Source organism: Callionymus lyra, chromosome 1 (genome assembly GCF_982586985.1).
Source record: "Callionymus lyra chromosome 1, fCalLyr1.hap1.1, whole genome shotgun sequence".
Taxonomy (NCBI): Eukaryota; Metazoa; Chordata; class Actinopteri; order Syngnathiformes; family Callionymidae; genus Callionymus; species Callionymus lyra.
Window position 1 is genome coordinate 12836223 of NC_141818.1, and position 27577 is coordinate 12863799.

Here is a 27577-nt window from a genome sequence, read left to right on the forward strand (position 1 = left end):
TAATTGCAAAGTGACAAATGAGAACGAATGTCCTCCTATATCATAGTACCACAGCTTGTAGACCACACTAAGGAGCACCCTAGTCCCCTAAGCTCTTGCAAATCTTCAAGGCGTACCCAGGAGTAGGAGGGGGGCGACGTACCACTCAAGCCCACCAAGAACAATTAGGGGTTGGATGTTTTCGAAAACCAGAACACAACAACTCATGCACACCTGGAATCAACAGTCTGACCACTCTACCATCTGAGCTATGCTGCCTACAGGTCTTCTTTCCTTTATTGATTCCTGGATTATGAAAGCAAGAAAACCGTCTGGAGGTCATTAATGTGTCTCTTAACCCCACTGACCCCTGAAGATAAAACGTCCCGTCGGATCTTTTGAAATCCAAGTGCTTTATCTCACAAAACTATTTATCAGCCGATGTGGATCTATAGAGAATATTCACCGTGTTTTGGTCTTTGACCACTGAAAGCTCTGGTAGATCAGAAAGGTCATTGAGCAGCAGAGGAAAAAAAAAGACTTGTTAGTCCATGAACCAGCCTCAAGTCAGAGACGGTTAATGCATCTTTTAATTCATTGAGAGAGTTCACCGACTTCAGCTCAAGCAAAGGGCTTACAAAGATGAGGCCGAAACTAAAGCGCGTTCAAGGGGGCAACCCGTATTATCGGGCGGATTGGAAAACAACATAGAGCCACAATTACAATGAGATTCAATTTCTGTCCGGTTAAAATGTCCTTGAGGTTCTGATCCCGGATCAGATAGCAAGTTTACCCTTGAGATAACAATCTCACACATCAGATATCGCCCTCCGAGTGGCACCGGATTGTGTTGTTGGAGGACATCACACGACGCTCAGATTTTTGTGTTATCTGCCATATTTCTATGGGCCGACCAACACATCGCCACAAACAATATGAAAGCGTTTGAGTTTGTTTGGTGTCTAAAAAAGCCTTTATATCTTAATTTAGAGAGAGCCACTATTAAAAATCGGTACTAAGTACTAAGGAGTCATTACTGAAGTTATGTTTTTCGTTTAGATCAAGAGCTTATCTTACCCAAGGCAGGTCCAGCTGCTTCAATAACTGATTTGTTTTTTTTTTCAGAATCAGCCCTTTGACTCCAGGGATGAAAGGTCCAAATACATAATGGATGGAAAGAAAATCTAGCAAGTGGGGAAGAAGACTTATGGAGAAGTCCTCTCATTTCGATCCTGACCTACGGTGAAGCACTCTCGGTCAAGGATGCGAGCAAATTAAACTGTTTCCTTCAAAGTGCGTTTTACTTACCCTTAGCTAAAGGGCAACTGCCACCCGCTAGGAAATCGGTGAACTTCTGCCTCTCGGTGGAGACGAGGGTGTTAGCTAAAGGATAGCTCGGGAACACTCCCGGAGGGTTGTGGGTTTTGATGAGGTAACAAGTGTAGGCCTTTAGAAAAGGTCTGTGGCTCTGACTCTTTAGAAATGGCTTCTGATGAAGTCATTAGTGAAAGTAACCTTTTCTCAGACAGGGTGAGTGAACACCTTCTTCAGCACACACACATATTCATCTAAACAAATATAGATACACATATATAGATATGGAAAGATGGTACTTTAGTATTTCGCTGTAGAAGTAGTCTACTGCTTACGAAGTCTACTGACTCCTTCAAGAAACATCTTAAGACTTTCTTATTCGTGCAGGCTTTTCCCTGATTTTCTGGGACTCTTGTGTTGTTCTTAGTCTTATCTTGATCTTTTTAGTATATTGTTTTGATTGTTTAAGTGCTTTGTGACCCTGGTCTACAAAAGCACTCTATAAATATAGATTACTTTCTTACTTACTTACTGGGAAGTTTCCTTTTGGAAATCAAAACTACTTAGGCAACTGGTACTAAAGTGGTTTCGATTGATGAGAATCTAAAATGAGGTTTCAGATAAATTTGCTCGGATACACAAACCTCTATAAGCACCACCCAAAGGGATCTATTAAACACAATTAACAACAATTTGATGTGTATTCTTCAACAATTTTACATTTAGTTTCAGTGAGCACCTCCTATTCAATATTTTAGGACATTTTTGCATTTGCATTTAGCAAAATACACAACTTTTTAGGTAAGTTTATTTCATTGTTTAATTGCAGTGCTTAAAGTATTTAGCGGTTCGTTTGCCCTCGAAACTCGCCAGTTCCTAAACCTGTCAATGTTGTTTATGCTCTTCTTTAAGGCTACACTTGCCTTGACCTTAAAAAGTTTAAATTCAAAGCCTGAAGAAGTAGTTTTAAACTTGCGGGCGGGGGAAAAAAAAAGTTCTTACATATACCAATAGATCTTATTGATGCAAGTCTGACATATTGTTTCAGAATGTGTTCAGTGAAACGCATTAGTCTTTGACGGCTACAGATACAAAATTTATAAACCTCAGTCGTACCTAAAGGGACTTTTGTTTGTAAGTTTGGAATTTAATTGGGCCCACAGAGGCTTTAAAAAAAACCGGCATGAATATTTATAGTCACAGTTAGACGGGTAATTTACGCATGTTGGCTTCTATTTTACAAGCCGGGTCGTCAAAACAAAAGAGACATGATGGATTTAAAAAGAGAGAAGCTGGAACAAACCAGTGATTGCGTAAGAAAAAAAAGACACATGGTGTGTGTGTTTGTTTGTGTGGCTGTATGGAGTGCTGTTTTAGAAGGACACCTTTGTTCTTTTATCCAGTTGAACTCGATCAGATATTTTAATTGGTGACTAAACAAGAATGGATTGTATCCAATTTCCCTCCGAGACGAATAACTGGAAAATTCCCCAGACAGCGCAGATCTCCACAAAGCTGAGTATGTTCACTTAACTTCATTTAATATATGATCAGATAACAGTTTTTACCATTTCACATGTTTTTACCGTCATTAAGAGTTAAATTTAAATATTCTCAATGTGACCTGCAGGTGGCAGTGTTCCGGGAAACCCTCTCTTGACGAAACAGAAGAAATTCTAGTGTCGAGTCTAAAGGATCCAGACTCCAGTATAGATAAGGAGATTGTCCCATGTATTGTGTCAGTACACGATCTGAGAAATCTGCGTGATCCGGGGAACGTATGGGCAATGGTCTGTTTTGAGTCGCCATGTTTTTATGGCAAATTGATTCGGACAAAAAAAGTGGTTCTGTATCATATTGTCATCAATCGGCATCAGCAATCGATTTTTAAGCATGTGTGTTGCATTCAAAAACATAGTTTGTTTATATAAAAAAAAGTCTTAAAACAACAATAATGGATTGTGTGTTTACATTTAATCCAAAAAATCATCATGTTTTCTACGAGTGAACAATCAGTTGAAACATGACACAATTATTTAGCCTGTGATAAACTGGGAGCTTTATCTAGTTATCTTTATTTTAACCAATACATAATATAGACATGATGAATGATTTACCTATTATCTTTAATAAAAATCAATGCTTTGAGACTCGAAGAGACACTCTGTCAACGGCTATATAAATAAAGTTGTGTATTTTGAATGCAACACACATGTGCAAATGGATTATTGATTTCCCAGGTCGTCCAAATTTATCTGCCGTAAAAACATGGAGGATCGAAATATGTCTCTGCGCATGCGTTCCCGGATCGCGCAGATTTCCCCGGATCGTGTACCGACATATGGAAAGGGTCTGTGATGTCACATCCCAAAGTCACAATTAGATTTTTTTAAAGCTTCTTTAAGTTTTAATTATACTTCAAATAAAGTACATATGATTTTAGACTTTCTACCACACGCTTATATTTGTCACTTCCTGCTTAATATGACAATCCATAATGAGCAGGATCACTAAGACACCCTTCGTACCTTCATAAGGGTGGTTGATAAATTGATTCATTTTATTCACAATGAATACGTTAAAAAAAATGCTTTTTTATAAAACCAAAACTTGACAAACTTGCGCTTAAGCTGTAAAAGATCAATTAAGAAGTGCGACAAATGTGTTTGTGTGTCTACAAAAGACAAGAAGATAAATAACTAAGAAAAGTATCTGTGTGCCTTTTACTATAGCATTTTTTTCAGGGAAATTTATAAAACGAAAACAAAAGCATCATCAGAAAAAATACAGCTCAAAAAAAAATATACGTCGAAAAACCTTACCTACTTAGCATAGGTAGTAATGGTTTTTTCTAGAGAGTTTAAAACGCTTTCCTCTTGTGATGTTCTTACTCTAAATTGGTTGCCAAACCAACTGAAACATCTCATACGTGCTTGTGTGTCTAATAAGCCTCAAACGCCTGATAACATTACGAATCTGCCTGAAATTTCACCATAATTCTGCCTAAAAACAGAAAACGAGCAGACATGAGAAGGACTGTCCTCATAGTTGCATCATAATCTGTCAACGATCATACAAAAGAGGCACAAAAGGCAGGAATATTATCCGATATTGTCCCCGCGTTTCTGACAGCCTTTTATATTTTGAAGATCATTTGAACAAATGAGAATCGTGATGAACTCATGACATCTCCCAAACGTTGTACCGATTTATACTTCTGTAGAAATCCAGAAAAATATGTAAAAAACATAATTTTTTTAAGTGGTGCACTGTATTTGTCCCCATAGAGGCGCTACTGCGACGAGGTGTCCCTCACGCCCAACCTGAACGATAAAAGAAACTAATGAGAGTCATACGAATCAGAAAAAGTCAATTCTAATTCATCCCAGTTGACCGTTTCTCTGATATGATCGAGCCCAGAATAATATTTGTATGGTTTTCATTAGAGACGCTCGCGGCCCACTCGAGGCTGGCCCCGTTCTGCCAAACGCTCCCCGGAGACTGTGCAAACAAGATAATCAGGATGATATCCCCGGGCACTAGAATCTTATTTGCCCTCAATACTCTCGCAAAGAACAACCGGGGGAAGCAAATGTAGTCCAGCTGCTGCATCCCCATGAATTTACTTCACATATTGGGTGGCGCTCTAATGCTTTCGGATTTAGTGACTTTCCAGCCGAGAAACGGTGATATATGGAAAAAAACACTATGACTAACTAGCGATACGAATGGACGGGGAAAAAAAGTAAAGTTGAGCTGAAAGTCCAGGAATCTGGGTCTATAGGGTGTTAAATTTTTAGCGATGTGGAGCATGTTTTAGTAGCACTCAAGCTGTACACTACAAACACACAAATAAAAACCGGTTCTCTTGTCTATTTTCTTATCTCTAAAATGCTTCATGCAAGGGGATAAAATAACTGTTCTTTTTTTTTTACTTTAACTATCAACATGGATTCAGCAAATTATATTTTTGCACCATTCATACTTACATAATAAACTCAGTGAATATTGTGTGAGTTAAAGAAAGTATAGAAAATAAAGTCCCAATTTATGTGGACATAAACCTAACTTACTCATAAGCACACAATAGGTTATTCTGTCCAGTAGTATTTAGTCAGAGCAGAATAGCATAACAACAATTAGCGTGTTAGCATTCAAATGACAGTCTTGCGTATAGTGGCATTTTAGCGGTTAAAACACAAAATACGCTAACATTTGACAAATAAAAACATTATTTTTTAATGTAAGGTTCAAACTTACACAATTGTTGTCTGTCATTTTCTTCAAATTGGCTCCTCCCACCTAATCACTTCCTGTTCCTTTCAAACACTATCACTTCCTCTTCCTTTTAAACACTTCCGGAGTGGAAACATCCTGTTTTTGGTTAAATTTTAACCCTTCAAAGTAAAAGCTCCTTCTTCAGACATGTATCAATAATGAGAGGGATTTTTTTAAATATTTTTTTTTAGAAATAGTTGTTTTGAAGCATGTGGTGTTTGTTGTTTGTAACCAAGAAGAAATGACGTAAATATACTTTGTTTTGCTTTATTTTTTTGATGCAAAAGTTATTTACTTTTTAACCTCACAACACCCAAAATATTTTTAACTTTACTGATGCTACAGTAGAGAACACATGTTTTCATCCTACACATCTTAAAATAAAATGAACCCACCCTAAAAATACAAAGATCCATGTAAGAAGTTCCTCTTCTTGATTAGCGATATTACAAATGTGCATAAAAATATAACACAAAAATACAATAAAATAGATCCTATGGTTTATTTCTTAAATTAAACAAAAAAAGTGTGAAAATAAATGCGGAAAACCTATGTATCTTTCTGGTGGCGTTTATTTTAAACCTCTTTATCTACAACCCGAAGAAAAAAGTTCATTATATTTTGTTTGAGATTTTCTTATGCATCTTCCATGCATCTTTACTCAATAACAATTTACATTCAAAATTATTTTTCCATCAAAAATGTTTGCTTCTCACTAGTAAAAGCTCCACCACCCATCATTATTGGTTCACGACCCACCATTTCAATAAGTAAAGGTAAAAGTCTGTGACCATTTTTTTCCCACTCATCAGTTTTAAAATCAACCCACGAATCGCAATTTCAATCAGCGTAACACACAGTGTCCACCGCAGTCTGAACACTGCCTCACTATTTTCACGGTAATCGTTCAAGACCCCCTGCTGTGAACAAAGTCTCTAATCATTCTGATGACAGCTGCTCCGAGAGACCACGGACGCTATGGGTTCTTTGAGTTCTTTCTTTTCATGATATGTCTGCATCGTTCCAGGTACTTTTGTCGGAGTCAGTAACTGCACGGCTTCTATAGAAATGTCACATAAGATTGTTTTTCAGTCCCAATAATCGTTTATGAAAATATACTCAAACGTTAGCGAAAGTAAAATCATGTCTATTATCTTGTGAGATTTGACTCTCATCGGCTCCTTTTTTCTCTTAATCAAACTGTTCATGGGGAAAATAGTGGTGTGTGCCGTTAAATATATAGTTTTACGGTCAGGGGAAGGGTAAAAAGTAAACATGAAGCAACTGGCAGGTGGTGCTTAGTTTGCACTCAGGGACGAGTAACTTCACGGACTTGAAGCCGGTTGCCTGGCAACTGGTCCCAGCTGCCACATTTTCCTTCTGGAAGATTATGGATTGTCATTTTTCCATTTTAATCTTTTCCATTGATTAACTGTGCAACACGTTTTACCATAGTTCGGCACCTTCTGCCAGCAGGGTCTGCTCTTTCTTCGGCTTCGGAGTTCAGCCCGAAGTAGCAACAGATGACCAAGTCTTGGCAAATAATTGGTTAGTGGGCATTTTAGGGCCTAGAAAATAATAACTTGGTCCACAACTGAGCTTTATATCGTTGATGGCTCAAAGTAAGAGCTGGTTTAATGTCAGCATTATGCTCAAGAATCAACCTTCAGATCAATAAAGTGTTAAGTGCGCCAAAGAATACAACTTACTTTAATGCTGAGTCAGCGAAACCCTGGGCTGGTTTCTCTGCAACAATATGGTACTATTTAGAGTTTGGGGTTCACTCACTCTCGCTAGTTCACTGGTTAATTTTGGAAGTAAATGCGACCGAAACAAGCGTCTTATTGTATTATTATTTTGGACACTGAAATAACTAAAATTAGACACACTTTATTTTCTGTTGAGCCCGGTAAAAATTCCTCAGGGACCGGTACCGGCCTTCCCGGGCCAAGTGTTTGGGAACAACATAGAGTTCACCCAAAATAAAGAACTTCCCCAATTTTCTACTCACACTCATGTCGACTAAGGGTTGGGATTATTTTCAGAGTAATGTGCATTTTTTATTTAAGAATTACAGGTTGGAACTCCCTGCCCAATTTTCTTCACCCTCTTCATCCAAAAAGACAAACTTAAAAACATCAAATTACCTCCATGGTGCTCGTCTGTAACGTCCCTTTTGTATTAAAGCCTAGACGTTAGGAAGTGTTCCATAAAAAATTAATATATATAGGCCAATATTTAAAGCTTGTTTGTAGCAGAAGCTAAAAAGCTAACATGCTACACAAACAGGAAACACGCCGGGTAAATATCACACACTGTTTTAATCTCAACCAGCATCACTCGTGAGAAAATACACAACACTGAAACACATGCACACACGAAAAAAACAAAACAAATCAAGCATTTGATTTTCACAGACATGTTTTTATTTGTCAAAGAGAAATAGCTGTAGAAGCATCATTCTTTTCCGTCTGTACACAGTTCGTCTTAGAACCACAACCAGCGTTAGCATCTGTACTATTTCCATGAATCTGATTGGCCGAGCGCTTTGACTGTGACGCAGAAATACAGGACGAGGTGGCTTGTTTTTCTCCCCTTTATATCCGTTACACATGACGAGATGAACTTTTACAAAGCACGAGACAAACGAGGACAAAGTTTTGGATTTTTTGTGAAGTGGAAAAATAAAAAGTGCCTTCGGACATTTGTTTTTCTTTTTTTTTTTACATTTTAAACTCATACATCATGCAAACGTTCTTTAAGTGTTCAGGCCGACCACACATCAGGCCGCAAGCTGCAGCCGGAAAACTGATATTTGAAATAAACCATTGAATTATGACCATGATCCATATTCTAGCTGTTCTGATCAGTGGCAACAGATTTAGCTTTAGCTCACTGTAGCACAGTTTAATACAACATACATTATTATTCTACATAGAGATCAACTTATCTTTGTGTGTATTGCTAGTTCAATTATTTCTGTGAAAAAAGCACAACTTTAGGGTTTAAATGTACTGATAAGCATATTAGTTTTCCTTTTGTTACATCATAAGAAGGATTTAATCTTTAATATAAATATTTTGAAATATAAGATTCAAAGAAAAATATAGAAAATATTATTATCATAGGCATCGCTCTTCAGCAAACATCCCATTTATGTCATTATAATAAACATGTTTATTTATTCATTTAACTATATATATTTGATTTATGTTTTTTTATTCACTCATTCAATAATCATTGTATAATTATTAATAATTATGAATTCTACCTGACGCTCAAATATTGTTGTCATCATGCCGCTCCTTATAAAAGACCAAACATAAACTTTAAAATGTATTGTTAGAAAATTAGATCATTCAGGTCATCAGATCATTTTATCGCTATATATTTTCAGTTGCTTTCGTAGTCTGATGCTTTATGAATGTTTATTGAATTAATAAAGAGAGATTCAATTAATTGAACTCCTCCCCGATTTTAAAGGATAAAAGACACTTTCTTGATTTTACATGCAATTTATTATAAACAAAAATAAAATGCAAGTGAAGGTAAGCTCATATTTTGAAGATTTTTTTCTAGTGGACTGAAGCACTCATTTATCTACTTTGGTGTTGAGCTGGGTTTTCAATCTGCAGTTGTATAAGAACTCACTGATGTGTTCCATTTATCCTACTGTACTTGCACTAAAAATAGAATTGAGCTGTTGCCAAAAACATTTTTTTTGATAAGTGATTCAAACCATGTAACACTATTGTTATTAAAAGCCTTAAAATATTCATAAAGGCATGAAAATAGTTTCAATGTTTTCGGCTGATGAAGCTTCATGTTTTTTTAATTTTAGATCAGTAGGTGGCGCCCTAAGTTTAAAAATTAGAATTTTAATCGCAATACATTGTAGAGTAGAGAGTGCCATCTAGTGGCTCCAAAAAGAAAGACACCGCTTCATGAAGCTTCCTCAAAACGTCACTGCTTTTTTATAGGTTGTCTTTCTTCTTCGAATCGATCCACTGACGTCCCAAACTTGTTAACATTTGTCTTCTTAAATACACACTCATTGTACATATACTTCAAATCATAGTGACACACACAGTGCACGTCTTGGAAAGGTGGTCGACAATAAATGATCTATCCTGAGCTTCTTAGTTGGTTCAACTTTTCTAGACAACATAGACTTTTCACGTGTCGACAATAAATAAACACACAAAAGAATGAGCAATATATTGCCTATAAAAAAGGTGGACCATTAGTTAAGACTCCAAAAAAGACATTTTAAACATCTGACAGCCTGTGCGAGCGCAGCAGAACCACAGTTGTGTTTGTCCACCGCCTCACTCTTCTTTTTCCTTTTTTTTTGCAGAGTGTTGCTGTGTTTCAGAACGAATTAAAAATGCAGATAAAAATAGGCCTCGTCTAACTCAAAGCTGTTGCCCAGGGCTGGAGAATTTTAAATCGATTTGTTATAATATACACTAATAAATCACGCACCATGCAGTTTGTCGTCTTTTACATATTATACACAACATTTTCATCGATGCTGAGACCTGGTCGGAACAAAAGCTGGAGGAAGTGCATGTTTGATAACTGGATGAGGAGTGATCACGACGTGGTATCACCGATGGATTATTCATGTCTGGATGGTAGTTAGTTAATGGTGTTCAATGACGCACATCTGACAGACTTCACATTTTCGTTCAAAAGTGACGTTGTACAATAGCTCCCATGGCAACAAGTGACACCCGAGGCCCCGCCCTTATACGGTTCTATGTTACAGTTCATTCCGAACAGGATGATAAAATCGTTGAATAGAAAGACAAGAGAACACGCTTAAATTAGGAGAAAAAAAAAGAAAAGTGAAGGAGGTGTTCAAATGATTGTACAAAAACAAAAACGCAACCCACTAAAACTAAAAACACAAATTCTTGAAAAATCCACTGGAAATTTCTTTTTACAGGTTGCACAGTTTCTTTTTCGGGATACCAGGGCAAGATACTCCAGTATGGAGGGGAAAAGGGATTGAAGGAGGGAAAATAGATGAAGGGTTTTTTTTTTAATCGTGCTCTGTGCATCCCAGTATTTCTGCACGCAAAGTGATCCTGCCGTACCATGACCACGGAAGAATCCGCACGAATCTGGCGAGGATGGGGGGATCTATTACGTTCTTTCTGTGCGTGTCGTTGTCGAAGTTCCCCTGGAACACCTGAGAAGACATAAAAAAAATGGAAGGTTTAGTTCATGAATATAATGCTCTTCTTATACGATGGCTGTATCAGCAGGATAAGTAGGTAACCGCGGTGATTTTGTGTAGGACAAACACACTTGCAATTGTCATGAGGATGTGTTAGAATCGGTTGTTGAACCCTCCTTCGTCACCATCCAGTGACTAATTTTGATTGCAAAAGCTACCACAATAAAAAAGTAAGTACGTAAGTAAGTAGGTAAGTAAGTAGTTAGGTAGGTAGGTAAGTAGGTAGGTAAGTAAGTAGGTAAGTAAGTAGGTAGGTAGGTAGGTAGCTAGGTAGGTAGGTAGGTAGGTAGGTAGGTAGGTAGGTAGGTAGGTAGATAGGTAAGTGGGTAGGTAAGTAGGTAGGTAAGTAGGTAAGTAAGTAGGTAAGTAAGTAGGTAGGTATTTGGTATGTAGGTAGGTAGGTAAGTAGGTAAGTAAGTAAGTAGGTAAGTAAGTAGGTAGGTAGCTAGGTAGGTAGGTAGGTAGGTAGGTAGGTAGGTAGGTAGGTAGGTAGGTAGGTAGGTAAGTAGGTAGGTAAGTAGGTAAGTAAGTAGTTAGATAGATAGGTAAGTGGGTAGGTAAGTAGGTAGGTAAGTAGGTAAGTAAGTAGTTAGGTAGATAGGTGTGTGGGTAGGTAAGTAGGTAGGTAAGTAGGTAAGTAAGTAGGTAAGTAAGTAGGTAGGTATTTGGTAGGTAGGTAGGTAAGTAGGTAAGTAAGTAGGTAGGTAGATAGGTAGGTAGGTAAGTAAGTACGTAAGTAAGTAAGTAACTAAGTACTTAAGTAAGTAAGTAAGTAATAGTTACTTGTAAAGCGCCTTTGTAGACAAGGGTCACAAAGTGCCTGAACAAACAAAAGCAATAGACATTTAAAGAAACTACACATTTAAAAACTGTTAAATGCCAAGATACATTAGACAAACAAAGGAGTTCCAGAAGATTAGGAATATGTCTACACAAATGAAAGGTCTTGAGATGTTTGTTGAAGGAGTCAGTAGATCCATCAAACACCGAGGAAGATCGTTCCAAAGCTTAGGAGCAACAGCCTGGAGGGTTCTCCTACTAGAGCGGGTCAGAATTCTCGCTGCAGAGTTTTGTATCAACTGCAGGCGAGACAGCTCCTTCATGTTTAGACACCAAAATAAACTATTACAATAGTCTAAACGCATGGATTATAAACTCCTGATCGTGTTGTGACACCATTTTCAACTGCAAAAAGCGACCACAATAACTGGGAGGTTCAGGAGGTTGCCAGCTGCTCGCCCGCCATCCCAAAAAGTTGTGCACCAGATCCCGGGAACTGTGCGGGACATGGTAATATATTGGAACATCGCCCTGGATGCAGTGGAGTATCCAATGGATAGTGAGTCAGATAATTTATACGCTGCTGTTCCAAGATATGTTTGGCTGAAGCAGAATGGGCCGAATCAACCGACTGTTTAATGGACGGTGCCATTCTGCCAAACCTGGTCGGCATAATGTGTGGTTTGAGAATGAATAAGGAGCGGGAAAAGTGGAGTAGGTAGCCGTACCGACTGTACCAAAATTAGGGATTCGACCATTTGGTTTCAATGTAAATGCGGCAATAATGAGAACATCTAAAGAAAGAAAGTACAGAAGATGACATTTAACTTCAGGGTATTCACTTTTTCTCTCTTCGACACCATCTGACATACCTTCATCTTCAAACCCTTGCTATAAAACTGAACAACAAAGCCCAAAATGACCGGCGCTAATGCGCTCCTTCGAGCACTTGTAAGTGTATTTTACTGGTGACCTTTGAAACTAACGACAGAAGTAGGCGAAAGTCAAGGAAAGGTTAATGGAACTGCTCTTTGGGTATGAAGCCAAAAAAAGTATGCTATGGATTATGCTTTCAAGACCTTGTAAGTACCTTTTTGAAGATCGCATAAAAGGGTAAAAAATTTCCCAAAATCGAGGCAGAGGAAAACAAAATAAAACGGAGTTGCTCCTCAAAGACTCGCAGCATGAAAATGTTTTTGAAAGAAGTGCAGCCAATCTGAGCTTCCATTAAATGCCTGCCAGCATTGTCCAATTCTTGTCTTCTATTATCAAGGGTCTTACATGCGAGCAACAAAAGCCCTCGCCTGTTTCGACAGCAGGATGTTTTGCTTTTACTGTGAGTGTTGCAACGTGTAGGCCGCCACAGTCGTGTAATTACGAAGTGAATTATAGTCCAAGTTTAGAATTTCTTGTTTTTGTCAATTAAACTTTGCTTTCAGGGAAATTGGTTTGGGTAAAAAAAACAGTTGCCGATCCACGACTGTAGCTAGCATAGAGCTTTGAAAAGAAATTCCAGTTGTTCCAATTTCGAGGTCAAATCCTGGCGAGAAGAAAAATGTTCTCCTTGGTGTCGCTCTAACGTGGTAGGTCACACCAGAGCCACAGTTAAAGAGCAGCTGATTCGAAGGGTTCACAACAGGGTGAGATTAAGGTGCGTAATTGTCTCTTGATCATGCGAGGCTCGGGGTTTCGCGCCGCAGCTAATAGACCAGAGAATTGTGTTTATTAGGATGAAACGAGCCCGCCGGGACACTTTACGTACGGGAATGACCACTTCACTAAAGATACATGTGTCTGGCTAATTGAGGGTGTGATGGCGGCTCTGTCGAGGAGATAGTTAAAGCACAAGCCTCATCTAACCACGGCGGTTTAATTGAACATGACTCTATTTATAAACAGAAAATGATCATTGAGAGTGAGCCACGAGACCATGAAAATGTATTGAATTCATGTTTTATTGATTCTAAAAAGGGGTTTATTTTGATTTGCTTTTCACTATTTGCATTTTTAACTTGATGCATGTACACTTAGTCAAGTGATATTTTACTCAAAAAAGAGCCAGAAAACCAGCAAAAAACCAACAATAGCCGAAGCCAAGCTGAGTCTGTGTTGTGGCGAGTTGTTTGTGCATTTAATTTTGATTTTCATGCTTTTTTTTTCCTATATTCATTTGCCAAAATGTAGCGAAAACAACGCCTAAAAAAACATTTAGAAGCAAAACAATATTACTGATGTTTGGGGTGAACTTTCATGGAGATCAAATGTTCTCTAAGTTTTTTTTATTTATATTTTCACGTTTATACATAGAAAAAGTTGTTTTTAGCTTAAAGGATTATAAGGATTGTTCCCAATTTTCCAGCTGCTCAACAAAAACTATAGTTATATTTAGTTAACTCAATCTAAAGTGATATAGTTGTATTCTACTATTGTACTACTACTGTACTTAGCTTACACTTATGTAGCTTAGATGGTAGAGAGGTTGGCTTGTAGCCTTGAGAAGTTGCGGGTTCAATCCCAACTCTGGATGAGATTGTAGCGATGTGTTCCTGAGCTGCGTCACAGCCTACTCCCATCAGTGTGTTATTGTGTGAATGCGTAACTCAAGTGTGAATCGCTTTGGTTGTTAAATCCTGTGTTGTATCTGGGTCAAAGTGACCCAGAGGCCCGAAAACAAACCTCGCCTTGACCCAAAAGCAACACAAGGTAAACCACAAACACATTTGTTCTCAGGCCTCCGGGTCACGTTGACCCTGATATACCACACGGGTTAAGAAAAAGCATTAAAAAATGCTTAATAAGTATAAATTCACCATTTACTTGGTAATATTTCTTAAATCTCATCATCAAACTCTTTAAATAACTATGTGTCACTCTTCGTACATTCGATATCCGTCCATCGAGCCACCTACACTGAACTTGATGATTCTTTGCCACCTCAGTGTGACGCCTCATTATCACTTCCTGTTGTGAAACGGAACAGGAGCAGAGTTCGAAGGGGTTAGACATGCCTTATTTTCTGTACGTTTCATCTTTTCATCCTGTATTCTATTTCATCATGTCTCTGCCGCGGTCTCACATGTTTCTCTCATCTCCAGCCCGAACACGGCGCTCAGACTGGATTCAAACTCCATCTCCGTCGACGCTCTGTTTGTTTAATGTTCATTATAAAAATAAAACTTTTTTATGAAGAACCTTCTGGAATTTAATTCAGATTTATTTATGTATATAAACTATTATAATAAAGTATAAAAACCTCTCATTAAGGTTAATCACTTCATTATGACTCGACTAAATCCCCACAGTAAATCTCATAAAACTTAATGAGCAGGTAGTTAATGTTTGAAAATATAAGCTGGTAATGCTAACATGTAATTAAGAATATGCATTAAAATATATTATATCCTAATTTTGTATTAATTTGAGGAAAAATTACAAAGTCCTGGCTCTAATTAGTGAAGTTGTTGAACCTAATACTTCATTTACTTTTTCCCTTTATTTTATTATACTTTTATATTATATTATTGTTGCCTGACACCACAAAAAATAAACATAAACATTTAAGAAAATTCTGAATAACAAGTATACAAATCTTACATATGAATTTGGATGTGTATTGAAAAGAATCTGACCCAAACGATATAGATCACGATACAGGGGCAAAGATATATTGCTTTATATTGTTATACAGTAGAAACAAGGATATATTTGCAGTATTGTGAGGTACTTAAGAATTTACTGCCCACATGACTCTCGACAAAGTCGTAACTGCTTTTCGTTTGTTTTAAAACCAAAATATGTCCAAACATCAACTTTAAAAGCTGCTGGAGTTAAGTGTATCCTCTCATCCTCAGTCATCGCCAGGATCTCGTGAGATTTAATTGCAAGTTTACTTGAAACGCCTTGAATATTTGCATGTTAATAGAAAAAAACGAACTATTTTATTTTAAACACAATGAATGGAAATATAAACCATAAGAGAAGTAGAATAAAAACATACGACATAGTGTCTAATTGTCTCTTCAAAATAGTTTTTGTTTTGCTGTTTAGTTCAATCTTTGTTAAAATAATACTAATACAGATCAATAGGATGAAGTAAAAGTCACACAGATTTTGTCAACATCTACAATAATACATACATTCAACTGACAATTGTGTTTTTTTTTTTACTATTTTTGTCATTTTTTTTGGGACACAGAAGTCCTGTATATGTTTGTCAGCGAGCTACAGTCATTGTTGGAAAAAGGGAAGGCTCATGTTTACCTGTACACGAGTGCTTTTGTATTATTTAAACCCGGAGCACAGGTCGAGCCAGCGGGTCTCGTTGCCTCCTGCTCCGGTGTTGCCCTAGAACTCTGCTGCGAGACCAGGAAAACTGCTCTTTATTGAAAGGTCAAGTCCTGCCAGCTACGGAAAAAAGCTGAATCACAACTTCTGCACGAAGCGGAGATATGGAATGTATTTCTGCCCGTGCTGTTGCTCTGACGCTCGACATTTTCTCGGTAATTGATAGAAGGTTTTATTTATTTTATAAACTCAACTTACAAGAAAGTTCTTAACGGTTGTTGCTGTGTTTTATTAATGTAATTTACAATATGACAGACCTTGCAAAAGAAACTTTAATTAAACTTGAAATTATGTTTTTTGAAAAACACAAGTATATATAAAATAAATATATTATTTACTTATTTATTAAGATCTTTATTTACTTAATTAAATCATTCAATACAAATCAATTGAACCATCTCATATAGAATAATTTAGTTAAATTAATTTTTAAAAATACTTAAAAATGGTAAAAGGTAATTTCAATTAAAAATAAATAAAAGTAACAATATTTTAAGAGGAAAATGTAACCATTTAATATTCTGAAAGCACTGCTATAATTCTATATTATTACTCTCAAACCGCTCAATAAAATGCATTACAATTTCAGCACATAGCTGATCCTATTTCTTATCCTTAATTTATATTTATTTAGTGCTTGAATCTAAACTCATGGTTTACTATGTTCTCACTTATTTTATCTGATCGTAGCTTTCTGTGTGTTGAATTTTTTGTTTCATTCCCAAATTGGTCGGAAACGTACGTTGTTTTTAACAGCTCATAAATAACAAATATATGGTATAAAGACTACTTAACAAATGTTTTAGGTTTGAGGGAAATAAAAAGGTTTTTTATTATATTTATACCATAACCCTCGTGTTATCTCAGGGTCAAGGTGACCCAAAGGTCAGAAAACAAATGTGTTTGACCCACAACAAGGGATAGCATAAACACATTTGTTTTTTGGGACTTCGGTTCACCTTGAGTTAAACCTTAATAATAAGGTCCATAATCTGCCTGAACTTATTCACCCCTCTGTCATTGCTATTCTTTTTCTTCATACCCTCGCCCAAGCAAACATACGTACCCAGGTAACCCCGGGTCAAACAAATAGTTTAAAGGAGTGAGCGATGGTTGTGAACATGTGTTACAAACCACTGGTCCAGATAATACCAAACCATTTCAACGGCTTTCTTTCTCTGCACATGAGCAGTTTGAGTGATTTTCTACGGCTTTGTTTGTTGCCCAGAACAAAAAGAAAAGAAAAAACAAGAGGCTCCTTTTGGCCCCAACTGACCCTACAGTCTGGCTGGCCAATTAACCCTTTCTTGACCCCCAAGTGAGAACCAATCGCAAAAGAAATCGATGACTCGGAGCTTGATTGCTCGGATTGACCGACTGTAAATATCGGAGCGACAACATGTCAGGCCGAGGGAGGAAGTGACCCGCTGCTCGAGGGAGTCAAAATCGAGCGGAAATAATTAAAGCCCCGCGTCGGATTGAAGTTTAAAGATGCGCTCGCGTCGTGTCAGACCGGCGAGGGCGATATATATGTCGCGGCGGCTGAGAAGAAGAAGACGCCGCCGACAAGGTTTGTATTGTGCCTCGGCCCTGACGGCATCTGTATTCTTCCCGGAGGCTCCTCTCTCAATCTCGATCTAACTGCCTGCAGCCTCTGCCACACAGGAGACGAGTGGGGGAGCTGAGGAGAATACTTAGAAGCTTCTACCTGAGCCCGAACCAAACACAAACACAAGCCGAGCATCGTGCCGGGGCAAGGGGAGCCTCGGGAGCCAGATGTGTCCTCTAGCATTAATGGCTGCTTTAGCCGACTGAAGAGGGATGGGTGGAGGAGGAGGGGGAAACACCTTGAAGAGTCGTACATCTGAAAAAGCCCCTCGGCTCCGTCTACAGAGACGCTGATTGACATTCTCCGAAGGATTACCAAACGTGCCCTTCGTTTACGGCGAGTACACGCGACGCCCGAGCCGGCGTTTTAATCAGCAGCTTGCACTGGGAAAGTGATGCCGGCGACACATAATCTGGGCTAGTTACTAATATTATAATAATAACCTGACTTTGTAGACTTTTGGAAGCATTTCCAAAATACTATGCATGACAAAATGAAATGTGTCACCTTCAGACTTTTAAGAGTTGCAGCGTATTTTACTGCTGTGCAGTTTTATAACACGAGTGATCTTTACGTCTGATTACACAAGAAATGATATATCGGCTTGAACCTTCATCTGTTTTCATTTTATGGCTGTAGATTTCCTAGAAGTATATTATGAATAGGGATGGCAACCTATACTAGGTATCAATATAGAACCACCAAGTTTTTTTAAATTATGGAAACCAATTTAAACTCGTTTTATATATAAGTTTTTAAAACACTTTTATTTCAGTTATTCGCTACCCATCTCTAGATATCAATTCTTTTTTTATGTTCCTTTTTCCAAGCAATATTTTCATTTTCTAGAAGTTACTTATAATAACCGTGAGTTTTTTGACTCAATTAACTCAGTTTTTTAGCTTAATGTCCTCGATAAGAACTCGGACAAAGACATGACTGAGGAGATTGAGATGCTAAATTCAAACTTCAAACCATATCAAGTGTGTAACGTAACAAACCTTTCCTCTTGTTATTCAGTTTTCTGATTATTAATGAGTTGTCCTTTGTTCACCCTAATTGAGGGTTTTTCTCTCAGACTCATTAAAGAATTGTGAAAACAACACTGCTTGACTCACTTACTTGCTACAATAAATGACTCTTTTTCCAACTCAATAAACAACAACGTGTGCTACAAATCCCACTGCTTCATCAATCCGTCTCACTCCCTACCAGTGAACTCAGCTCGCAGCTATATGTATCTCTTAAATCTTTTGAACCGATTACTCAGGAGTTGCTACACTCAAAGGCTAGTGTAACACTTGACTCATCAGCAGGTGAACTGGTCTATGTTTATGTGGTCTAGGAGCTACTGTAATGAGAGTTATACAAACATAACCCCTGGTTCTCCGCTTTCAGGGGGAGTTTAAATTCTCAGACTTTCTGATCGCTGGAACCATATCCCAGAGCGCAACCCAGTACAAAATACATCAAAACATTGGACTTGCGCTGCTATTATTCTTTTCACCAGAATATACATTTTTCTGAAAACTGCGATAAATTTCCCGTAAAAAATGAATGGGATTAGGTAAAAAAAAAGTTTTTCAATGTTTTTCAAACAGCTCCTGCTCTGGCATACGTTCACGTAGAAACACGATTCCAGCTTTAAAATGGAGATAAAAGTCCAAATTATCAACCTATTTTATAGCTTTCATAGTTTATTCGTCACGGGAAAAAGCATAGCCCACTCTCGCGGTTTCTCTGCAGGGATCTGTCTAGTTGGTGTTTTGTTTTTTAGTGGTAAAATGTTTGAGTGTGTTGAGAAATTTAAGGCGATATCTGCTCACGTCGTCATTCGCAGCCGCCGCCATTCGAAGGTAGTGACGTATCTTCCGATTAGGAACATTTCGGGCTGTTTGAGTGCGCCAATTGAGTGTGTATAGCGCACTACATTTTCGCACACTGCTCAGTGTGAACACACTTGTTAAGTCAAAATATAAGTGCAGAAAAGCAAGATTTGGGACACACTAACAGTGACTTAACTGTTGGTGGTGCTCTCCGTTTTATAATCTTTGGCTCTAAATTACTGACTAAAAGCAACATGGCATCATTTTCAAACTGTGCCATCTAGTGGCCTTTCAAAATTAGGCACTGTATCATGATACAGTTTCATCACCACAAACCTCTTTCATTATCAACCCATCACTTATAACAGATTCACAGCAGAATTAAATAATGTCTAAGCCTCGGAATGTAGATTTTCCTCCACATAGCCGAAGGCTAGTACGGACTGAAACTCGGAGCGAAGATGCCACAACCCTGCACTTTTCTCTCCCGTCCTACAAAACGGCAAGGACAAGCCTGCTGAAGGACTGTAAACAAGTTGTGAATCAGGTGGACAACTGGGTCTTATCTGATCAGACAAGCGCGGGGGCGCGATGTGAGAGACTGAGCAGGCTTCGTTTCAGCAACCGATACGAGGAAGGAAAGAAGGAAGAGACAGAATCCAAATTTGACATTTTCGCACTATATATTCTGGGCTTTCTCACACTTGCTGGGTTCTATTTCAGTCCGCTTCAGTGTTCACTGGATTTGTCAGTTAATGCACTTTTTTTTTTTCAAACTTTCTGAGCTGGGCAGCTTCTTCTTACCAGAGTTATACATTATTTAGGAACCTCAGTCCACTGCCCAGGAACGCCCTTATGTGTATTTATTTGCTTGTTTGTTTTGTATGTTTTGAACAACTGGCTCCAAGTAGTGTATGCACTCACACTTCCTTCTACACAGCTCGACTCACAAAGCCTTAAGGCTAAGTGTGTTGCAAGCACGACATCAGCTCTGAGCAGATTTAATGATGATAAGATGGTCCAACATTGTAATACAAATGCAACTTGCTGGTCTGATTCAGTTCAGAATGAGGAAAAAAGTTTTTTCTTGGCATTCTTTTGGTGACCCTTTAACGTAAAAACTAGTTTGAAAGTCACTATTTTAACAGAAAATAATGTTATTAATTATCTTCCAATTTCTGATAACAATGATCCATATTACACGTGATATCAATTTCAGCTTTTTTTTTGTTTGTTTTTTATTTATAAAACCACTATGCATCTGATATAAAGTATTGGTTCTTCTCATTCAACAATATAACTACGTTGAAGGAAATCTTTTTTGTGGTTGTTCTTTGTCCTTTATTTTTGTTTAAAGATTGATAAAAAGGCTCTTTTTGGATCTTTTTTTTTGTTTGTTTATCTTCCTGATTCATATCAAAACACCGTTCCTGACCTACTGCTGTAAAAGCAGTTTTGTAAAAGCAGTTTGAGTGTCGTTGAAATAATGGCTACAGTTCTACACTCATAGTCAAAAATAAACCAAAATGATTGCTTGACATTGCAATTTAATCAGGTGTGTTACTGGTGTTATATGTTATGTATTCACCTTTTAAAAAAGGAAATAATTCTAACAATGCTGCACCTAAAGAAGAGCCACTTACTGTATCAGTTATGTGTTTAGAAATCCAAGCTAAAACCAGATTGGAATAGTTTTGTCAAAGGACTAAAGTTAAATAGACAAAAGATTTTAATCCCATCTGTTTACGTCATGCCATGTAATATTTATGTTTTAACTTCTTAGTTAATGGGTTATAGCAAAAAAAAGAAAAAAAAGGTACAGTAATACTTATCCAATAAAAACAGACCATGTGTATTTTTAAAGTATATTTTACAATTTTACAATTTTGAACCAAGACATTGAACTGTATTTGAAACAGGTTTTCACCCACGAACGAAAATGAATCTCAAAGTGAGGTTCCTCCCTGGTCTAATGTTTGGCTTTTTTTCAGCAGCTACTCTTCTTTTATCTCTCTATGACACCATGTTTTTGTTTGGCCGCAATATCAGGTCGAAAACACTTTTAGTAGTTTCACAGATGTTTCTTAACCTGTAAAAATGGGCAATTAAAATGACATCTGGTGGGAAAATGATGTTCCTCAGGTCCCTAGCAAAAATTAAAACCGTTTGAATAGTAGTGCTTCATTTATTGTTCTTCGAAAAACCTGTGGGTGGTTCCTTATCCAGAGTAGGCAAGTGAGTGGCCAGTCTGACTAGCAAAAGGTAAATTCAAAAATATGATGCGTTTGTGGAGTCCCAGAAGTATTCGAAGAACTAGAATGAAGTCAAACTTCTTACCTTGTCCTTCCCCTGTTTCTGATCCTGATACACGTTCCACCGATCTCCGTCATTGCTGTACGCAACTTTGTATGAGCCCACGAACTGGACGTGACCAAAGTCTTTTGCTCCCTGTGTGATTACGCCCGTGATCCTGGTCGGCACCAGCAAGTCCACCTGAGAAGAGGCCACGGGGAAAGAAAAAGAAGATCAGAATACAGATAAAAAAAAAAAAAAACACGTGGGAATAAGGCGACTTAAAAATATCAAAACCCAGTCAGAAGTGATTTTCATTCCTTTTGATGGCATCACAGGATTTACCATATGAAGACGTAAGGAGCAAGAAGTCGGTTTCAATTATTCACACGCTGGTGAACAGAGCGGCTAAGTTAACGGCTTTGCTTCAGCGGAACACAAACTGCATGCAGCAGCAGCTTCTGAGAGTCTGACAGCTCCATTTGAGTTAATTTTTAATAGGATTTCATTTGTTGCAAACAATTTACAGCACACCCAAGCCAGGCAGTAAATATACACACTCTTTTATTGACATTTCCAGGTTTTATTATTGTGCACACAGCCACGCTCGTCTATATTTATATATAAATATATATATATGTAATATAGTCAGAGCTGGAGCTCAGGAAGTGTAAATTGGAGGAGCTTGTACGGAGCCAGCAGTCACCTGGCTCGCTGAATTCCGCAGTACTGTAGGAGCGAAGATGATTATTCACAGGCAAATATATTTTCCCAGCATCGACTCTTAGTTATGCTTAATGAATAATAGATGCAAATAATGAAATGGAAGTTCAGGGAAAGTCCGTGCCTGCTGAGGATTTACGATTTTCGATGTGAAAAAAAAAACTAATATTGTGATTCAGCCGTGATCACACATCAATATCCAGCAAGAAAAAAGTTTGATGTTTATATATCATAAACATCTAAAATTTCAAGTTATCTCTGCAATTCTGGCCAAGTGTGCGAACCGCATCTGACCGCACACAAATCACACTCTGGAGCACAAATAATTGGTCAATTAAACAGCCATTAAATCGTGGAGAGACTTCCACTCCAGTGGACCAACGCTATTTTTCTCCGGATGAATCCCAGTGAAGCACAAACAGAAAAAAATCTCTGCCTAGTTCCCAAAAATTCTGTCCTATGTGAGATATCAGGCTAAATAGGTAAGTGAAGGTCAAGTTAAAACGAAACTCATAATAGCATATCAGTATGTGTGGACGAGAAATATTACTACGGACAAAATACTTCTTGATGTATTCTGTCTAGTTTGGTTAACCCTGGCGGGTATGAAGATTACACTTTAAACACTAGATAAAGGGTAACGAACGAGTCATATGAAGTTCACTGTTCAACAGAATTAATGGAAAAATATTCCAAAATCATCAGACAATATTAAGGTATTTTGAGTCTAGACAGAGAGAAAAAAATGCTATATTAAGTCTTCAGGAATCAACAGGACATGGTGGGTCGATGAGGTTTCACGATACAGTGTCATAATTTTAGAGCTTGGTAGGTGGTACTGCCCGTTTGAAATTATCTAAGGTTTATTTTAAATAGTAGTTCCAGACTAGTGATGGGTTATTGAAGCTTCACGAAACAGTAAACCTCTATTTAGAGCCGACTGGATGGCACTTCTTTACTCTGGGATCTATTGCTTTGATCAGCTATTTACTATTAACCGAGGGCGCCACCTACTGAGTTCTACAAAATTTACACTGCTCCATGAAGCTTAATTATCCCATCACTGGTTCAGAACCACATTATTATAGAGTAGATATTTATTGTTTCGTAAATGAGGACATTGTATCATGAAACCCAACTCATCAGTTGTTTCAGGAAACCTCATCAACAACATCAATTTTAGACACTAATGGTCAAACGATAATTCTAAGAGGGCCACCTAGAATTTAGAATAAAATTAGGCTCTTAAAATATCAACCGCAATCAAGTGTTGCAGTGTGTCATGGGACTTAAAGTATAACCGATGCTAATAATACTTCTTTAGGCAGCCTTTCAGAGCTCATTGGGGGGGGGATCCTCAGTTCAGGGTTCAATATTATATCTGCTCAAAGCAATATATTATAGAGCAGAGAGCGACATCTAGTGAGCTACTGAAGGAAAGGCTACTGCTTCACGAAGCTTCATCAACACATCCCTTCTTGATAGCGCCTCACATACTGTCATTCACTTTGTACATATTGCTTTTCTCTGTAAACATTTTCTTCTGGAGATCAGGTGATGAGATTTTTGATAGCAAAAAAAGTGTTTTGAGTGTGCAACAACCAAGACACACTCGCTCAAAACGGTGGGGGTAATCTCACTCCATAGCCGTCAGCCATGACGTGACGTGCGTCGTTAATCCCACCCCCGACGCAATGACGTAATCCCGCCCACGGCGTGTCGGCTTAGTCGGCGCAGAGTCATGAAAGTGTTTGGAAACAAGTCACCCACCAGGTAATGTTCACTGTCGTTTTTTGAAAACAATTAAAGGCTTTTAAGTGCACCTTATAGTGCGGAAAATACGGAAGTAAATAATTATACTCATTTTCCAAAATAATTGCCTTGTGGGTTGGATATGGCGCTAACTCCAATTTACATTTTTTAAGTATTTCCTCGAGTCAATAATGATGATGACCAGACTTTTTAATCTACAAGACAGCTCTTGTAAGAATCCAGTCCAGACATTCCATAAGAACGCAAACTAAAAAAACAAACAAATTGACTCGATATTTTCAGTTTGTTTTCACTCCACGTTCCTCTGTTCTTAAATAGCGAATATTTATTCTTCAGTAGGCGGTTGTGTGGATTACTTCTGCGAGATGTGAGGACTTAACAGCAGCTCTTTTTCTGTTTACAACAATGTCACAACAAACCTTCCGGATGAAGGCGGCCGAGAGAAACAGAGGCGGGGGGGGGAAAGCTCGGGTGATTTTGAAGGAGCGTGACACCTCACATTGTAAGGCTTTGATTATCCTCCAGCTGCAGAATGTTGAGGTAATCGTCAACCCAAACAGCCGGGTCTGCCACACAAAAAAAAAACAAAAAAAAAAACAAACAGCGGAACGCTTGAAGGAGAACCTGTAATTGCCATGACAGGTAGCGGTCAAAAAACACTCAAGCCCCTAGTGAGGCCGGCGCTCGACACCGTGATAGTCACCAAACTGAATTAGGTGGCAAGATAAGCTTGTTAGAGAGGGGGGGCTGCCTGTCCCACCCGTCTCACTGTCTCTCCCTCCATCAGCCTCGTTTTACCCTCCATGAGCTGGTACCCAGATGAAATGAGAGCGTGAGCAGCAATCTTTGAGTAATTGTTGACAAGAATCAGTTCCCGAAATTTGGCCCAGAAGCTTTAAAAAAAAAAAAACGAGATGTTCCTAAAACATCCGATTGAAAACATGGTCTCCACCTGCACTTTGAGGTCACAGAGAAACAAATCATCCAGCCTCATTAGGGAACATTGTGTCACCTTCAGTTCCACATATGAACGCCCGGGAGAAGCAGCTTCTTCGGCTCTCATTTTATGAATAGAAATCTTGAATATAGAGACGACCCCCCCACTGACTTGTTCCCCCTCCAGCTGTTTTAATTTGAGTATATCCATCTCTCTGCACACAGCCGTGGCGTGTGATGCATATACTTTTCTATAAACCCCTCCGTCAGAGTCCAGGACTGTTTGCACAAACGTCACAGAAGCATGAACGGGACACTGCTACGGACCATAAACCTCACAACAGGGTGTCCATTATTAATGGATGAGACCAGAGGGAAGCCAGAAAAACAACTTCCCGGTCGGAGAATCCAAGTTTGTAAATTGAAAAAAAACGGAAAAGAAAAAGGTGAAAACGGGTCAGTTTTCCACGTAAAAACAACAACCCACCAAAGATAAAAATCACATTTTCACGTTGAAATTATAAAATGAAAATCCACATCATGAAGAGCTTTACTTACACTTAAGTACAATGACGAAAAGTGAGCCCGAAGACAAATTGCTTACACAATGAAGGTGTGACTCCCATCGTGGATCTGTAAAAAATGTTGTTTTGTTAACCGAGGTGAGCATGGAATTATGTGTTCTGGTTGGAAAGCACGCACAGCAGGGTGCCATCTTCTTAAAGGATAATTTGACTTTTTCTTCAACTCAACATCGTGCAAGTAACGTAGCGTTTGTATGACAACAAAAGCGAACGGGAATAAATGTTTTCTTTGACTGAGGGTGGAGGGATATATTCTAATACGCCAGCTAATTTAACTTTTAACATTTAGACTGAGAGCTCTTTCCCGCCTTAAGGCAGATTGAGGCATGACAGAGGCCCAGAGGAAACTACTGATTTCAGAAATGAAGTTTTTTTTCGCTCAGAGTTCATTTCAGAAAATTCCGCTTATGAAATAAAGTTTGACTAATACTAAAATATTCTCTACTAATCCAGTTATGTGGTTTTCTGATTTAAAAGTTCTCAATGTTTTCAAGTTTAAAGCGTCCTTTGATTTAGAGGAAAATGACAAAAACAACAATCCATATTGTATCTGAACACAAAATGGATAATTTGAGCAGCATCATCATTGACTTAAAATTAAATTAGATAAATGTTACATCAACATGAGCTGCTTTACATGTTTGATAAACAGGCTTATAAACAACATGTATTGACTTCTTTCAAGAATCGGTCGATTTAAATAACCTGATTAAAATAGAAAATCAAATTAATCAATTAAACCATGGTAACCCTTTTTTCAATTAAACGTTTTTAAATGTTTTCACTGATTATTGTGAATGTTATGATTAAAAAGTTTATATTTTTGGTTGCATAGATAAAGAATAATTGATTCACAAAGCTCATTGGAAATTATGTGTGTATATACTGTATATTGGGAAGAATTTTGGCGATAGTATATACATTTGGATACAGGGCCGAGGATACCATAAATTGCAAAAATTTAAGAAAAACCGGTGTTTCAGAATTTACAGACCAAATGAATCATGACAGAGTTGTAACTACTTCATTATTTCATTTATGTTCAAACCAAACTGTCAAAACATCAGCTTTAAAATAAGAGTCGACTGTATCCTCTTGTGCCCAGTCATTGCCAGGAGATCAGAGACTAAAACCAAGTAATACGCAGATTGAAAAATAATAATTTAAGAGAATACTATACTGGGTTAAACAAACATTTATTTACAATGTGTACTGTTGTGTTTGTTGGAAGACATTGGGAAAGAAAAGAATCTTAAAGAGTCGTCTGTGGATCTTAGAGTAAAAAATAGTTTAAAACATGGCCAACATCAAGACTACAGCTCTACTGAGCTCTAGGTCATAACTTAGATAGAACTACATTGATCTCTTGTGAAAATTCCTTTGGGAAATTTGAAAGAAATACAAATGTGAAAAAGCAAAACATTCTTTTCTCACAACTGTCCATGAGAAATGAATTGCTTTTTTTTTTTGAAGCACGAGGTGCTGATATCTGGAGCTCATGGTGTAAAAGCCGGAGACACGCATCAAGAGACTAAAATCACAAGTGTTTTCTACGAAGAGGTGGTGAGACGTCACAAGGAATAAATCCCCGCGGTCCCCGGAGCCAGACTTGTGTAGTCCGATGGAATTATTCTCAGCCAAGCGTCATAAAAATATGTTGCTTTACGGCAGCAACTGGTCACCTGCTTCACGGTAGCTTCACTGTGCTACCAAGACGTTCCCTCTCGGTTAATGTGAATCAGGCACATTTTCAATTTGAGTTGGGACGAGAGTGGCTATCTCTCAAGAGTGCGACGCCTCCCCGGCTGACCAGGGCTCATCCCTTAAACAAAATGCAGGAGGATATAAATAAGGAGAAGGTCTGCCCAGCATGGACATTAGTGCAGTGAACACC

General features: G+C 38.0%; 1 protein-coding gene across 2 annotated transcripts in view; it reads right to left on the reverse strand.

Moving 5' to 3' along the window:
• Positions 1 to 7974: 7974 nt before the first annotated feature.
• Positions 7975 to 27577, reverse strand: part of edil3a (EGF like and discoidin domains 3a) — a 125904-nt gene continuing 106301 nt past the window's right edge. For both annotated transcript variants that reach the window (XM_087794417.1, XM_087794425.1), the window contains 2 exons: positions 21713 to 21868; positions 7975 to 10768 (listed from right to left, as the gene is read on the reverse strand). In XM_087794417.1, the coding sequence (XP_087650543.1) occupies positions 10619 to 10768; positions 21713 to 21868 (306 nt within the window). In that variant the 3' untranslated portion in view covers positions 7975 to 10618. The remainder of the gene's footprint in view (positions 10769 to 21712; positions 21869 to 27577) is intronic.